This window comes from Pelophylax lessonae (assembly GCF_965119305.1).
Source record: "Pelophylax lessonae genome assembly, chromosome: 11".
NCBI classification, from domain to species: domain Eukaryota; kingdom Metazoa; phylum Chordata; class Amphibia; order Anura; family Ranidae; genus Pelophylax; species Pelophylax lessonae.
In genome coordinates, this window is record NC_138778.1 from 218,524,344 (window position 1) to 218,528,071 (window position 3,728).

The 3,728-nt window shown below is 51.2% G+C and overlaps 1 protein-coding gene across 1 annotated transcript; it reads right to left on the reverse strand.

Annotated features, from left to right (window-relative positions):
* Positions 1-290: 290 nt before the first annotated feature.
* ANKS6 (ankyrin repeat and sterile alpha motif domain containing 6) lies at positions 291-3,036 on the reverse strand. The gene has a single exon (XM_082271402.1). It carries the CDS (start codon positions 2,981-2,983, stop codon positions 347-349), a length of 2,637 nt encoding a protein of 878 aa, XP_082127528.1. The 5' UTR covers positions 2,984-3,036; the 3' UTR covers positions 291-346.
* Positions 3,037-3,728: the final 692 nt, after the last annotated feature.

A 3,728-nucleotide genomic window follows, 5' to 3' on the forward strand; every position in this document is an offset into this window, starting at 1 on the left:
CAACCATAAAATAGTAATGACCCACAAATTAAACCAATTTTTTGCATAAGATGAAGTCTGTGTGTGAAGGCTTCCTTTTGCTAGATCAGGACAGGTTGGATCAGCTCATCTGTCTGGATAGCTTAAAACTTCACTTTTAATTGACGAATTTAAGAAACAAGACTTGTCAGGTCGAAACGCGTCTTAACGTGGACTGGGTGTTTTTAAATATGTAAATTAAAAGGTGAAGTCTTGAGCTATCCAGAGGGATGTACTCATCCAATGTGTCTTGGCAGAAGGCACACAGACTGTTCACTCCACTGAAGAGCTGATGGATCCCAGGGAGAGGGGCAAGCTGACCACTTTGTTACCTTTTGTTCGATACAGCAGCTTTGGGTCCAGCACTTACAGAGGGAGATCGGTTTACTCCAGGAGGCTGAGTATTACTAACACTGCTTTCAAATGAAGAATGGAAATTGTTTATGGTTTCTTGGAGAATTTGTCTCTCGCGCCCCTTCCCAGCATTGAGTTCTGATATAGCTGCCAGGATCTGCTGTCGGGATCCATCAGTCTTTATACCCAACTCCTTCAAGTCGCCATCAGTGAGCGTGAGAAAGGCTTCCATGTCAACTTCTTGCTCCTCAAATATGGGTTGGTACTTCTCCAGGGATAACTTCTTGAGAATGGCAGAAAGTTCATCTTCATCGGTAATAGTTCCGCTGCTGGAGCCTCCACTGCTCTTGGAATGTTTGTGAGAGGATGAAGAAGACATGGAGGACTCCACCAGGCAACCTTTGGGTGAAGGTGAGGGAGACGGAGTCAAAGTAGGAGAGGTGCTCTTAGAGGTAGAAGATGTTCCTGATGGAGGCCGTTTTACAATCTCGTTCTTCTTGGGTAAGAGTTCGTTGCTGCTGGAAAGGGTGCTCAGTGGTTCCGGAGCGGTGGACCCGCTGGTTTTGCCCACCATGTTTATTGGCGTTTTTTTCTGTTCTGACAAGCTGGCTGCTTTTCTTCTTTGCGCTGCTATTTGTGACAGGACATTGTCCGCACTTCCTCCTGCGACACTCCCGGCACCTCCTGAAGAGTGAGGAGAGTGGTTGAAGTTTCCAGAATTCGAAGGGGATGCTGGGCTTCTCGGCAAAGACGGAAATTTAACAGTTCTTGGCGCTCTACTGATGGAAGTAATATCCGAATTCCCACTGCCGTTGAAACTTGGCTTCGACAGTCTTGGGGGTGTGGAGGCTCGGGTCTGGTCCAACTTTCCATCTCTGCTGATCCTAGACCGATCAGAATTCCACAGTTCAAAGTTTGAGGGAGGTAAGAATGGTGGAATCACAGCCTTTAACTTTTCATTGGGAAGTTTAGCGAACGGAGAACCATTCTTTAACATAGTAGCAAGCAGCAAGTCATCGCCATCAGTCTTTGTTTTTCCCAGACCGCTGTCTTTTGAGTAAGCAGCCCAGGCTGTAGTAGAATCGGGTCTTTGAGGGTTACCAATCTCTGTCTGCGAGGGCGTTCTAATCATGGAATCCAAAGACGAACTGGCGTTTTCCGTCAAAGGCACAAGACGACTGGGGGCGAAGCTGTGCCTCAAGGTTTGCGTGAGCTTCAGCTTCCGAAAACGATTGGACATTCTGTTCCACCATGACTTGATGCCGGCTTTGTCATCTGGAGGAACTGGGATGTTATATGATGGTTTGCTTTTGGTATTATGAAATTTATTTTTCTGCTTTGACTTCTCCTTGTCTCCTTGTAGGCATACAGCTGCCAAAAGCTGGACAAGCTCGGTGTCTGGATCATTAAGAAGCATCACCAAATCAAAAGCCGTGTAGCCATTTTTCGCTTGGAGGTTGACATCGGCACCTTGGTTTAATAGATAAATCACAATTTCTTTGTTTCCATGGTAGGTGGCTTGCATCAGAGCAGTCCAGGCATGGGCGCTGTCCTGTTTGTTGATATCTGCTTTCTTGTCGACCAGAAGTTGCACCATTTCTAGTTTGCCGGTAACTGCCGCTATCATAAGCGGTGAAGCTCCATCAGCATTAACGGCGTTGACCTGGTTGGAATCCTCATCCACAATTTCCTTGACTAAGGCCAGATTCCCCATTTTCACAGCATGGAAAATGTCAGGCCGCCTCTTCTCCTCATCGGTCTTGGGCCTGACGGTTGTGATGGAATCCAAGTAGTCTTTCATGTCTTTGTGCTTGAAGTTTAAGGCGATTTCAAAAGGGGTCTTCCCCAAGCTGTTTATTTGGTTGGGGTCCGCTCCCCTGTCAACCAATTGCTGGGCCACGCTCAAACGGCCGTGCAGAGCCGCAAGCATCAACGGACTCCAACCCGTCTTTACGCAATAATTCACATCGGCTCCCCAGTCCAGGAGCAGGCGCACCGCCACTTCATGAGCGTGCTGCACGGCAGTCATCAAAGCAGTAATCTCCGGCATCTCCTCGCCGTGACCTTTGCCTATCGCGTTGGCGTCAAAATGATCGTAGTTGTCCACGAAGGCGCCGCTTTCCAGGAGCAGGTTCACCACGCTGGCATGACCCCCTCTGGAAGCCACCGTAAGGACGCTGGCTCCGAGCCGATTCTGAGCGTTGACATCGGCACCGTTTTCTAGTAGTATGTGGGCCACGTTGAGATGCCCCGACCTGGCCGCCTGCATAAGTGGCGTCCAACCGTAGTGGTTCCTGCTGTCCACCGAGGCCCCCTTCATGAGTAGGAACCTCACCAGTGGTTCGTGTCCTCCTCCGGCCGCCAGCTGTAGCGCCGTGTTACCGTCTTCGTCCGTGCAGTCCACCGGCACAAGGGCGGACCCTGGAGCGGACCCACCTGAGAATCCTTGGAGATTTACACGGGACGACCCCGATCCTTCTCCTCCGCGACCCCCAGCGCTAGACGAGCCGCTGGAATTCTCCGGCTCCAGCAACCTGCGTGCGTTGTCCAGGTCCCCATCTTCGCAGGCGGCGAATAGCAGCAGACACTGCGCTGGGATGGTGCACTCCATGATACCAGCGGCTCTCAGTCCATCTATATACCATATACAGGATCACATGTATGGGGGAGGGGTGCACAGTCCATATATATATATATATGCAGAGCTCTCAGTCTATATATACAGCCCCCAGGCCAGGCTGAGTCCGCTGTGTCGGAGATCCCGGAGAATACAATGTTGCTCAGTCCGATACTTTGTAGCGAGGATCCGGACACACAGCTTCCGACTTGGAGAAGTTCAACAAGTATCCGGCGCAGTGCGCATGTGCGGGGGAGGGGGCGATCAGCTGCTCCGGGAATTCTCCGTATTCCGCTATGGAAGGTCGGAGGGGCGGTGCTGGGAGAGGAAATTCCCGGAACCCCCCCCCCCCCCCCTCCCCCCTACCGGGCGGGTGATCGCAGGACTCGGCTGCTTATAGAGAGAGGAGCGTGCATTGTTATAGCAGCCGGTCGGGGGGATCCAGCGATCTCCTCCCCCCCACATCCAGCAGGGGAGCAATGGGATCCCAGCATTGCATGAATCTGCACTACTGATACCAGCATGGCATGAATCTGCACTACTGATACCAGCATTGCATGACTGCTACACCACTGATACCAGCATGGCATGACTTCTACATCACTGATACCAGCATGGCATGACTCTGCACTACTGATACCTGCATGGCATGACTGCCACACCACTGATACCAGCATGGCATGACTTCTACATCACTGATACCAGCATGGCATGACTCTGCACTACTGATACCTGCATG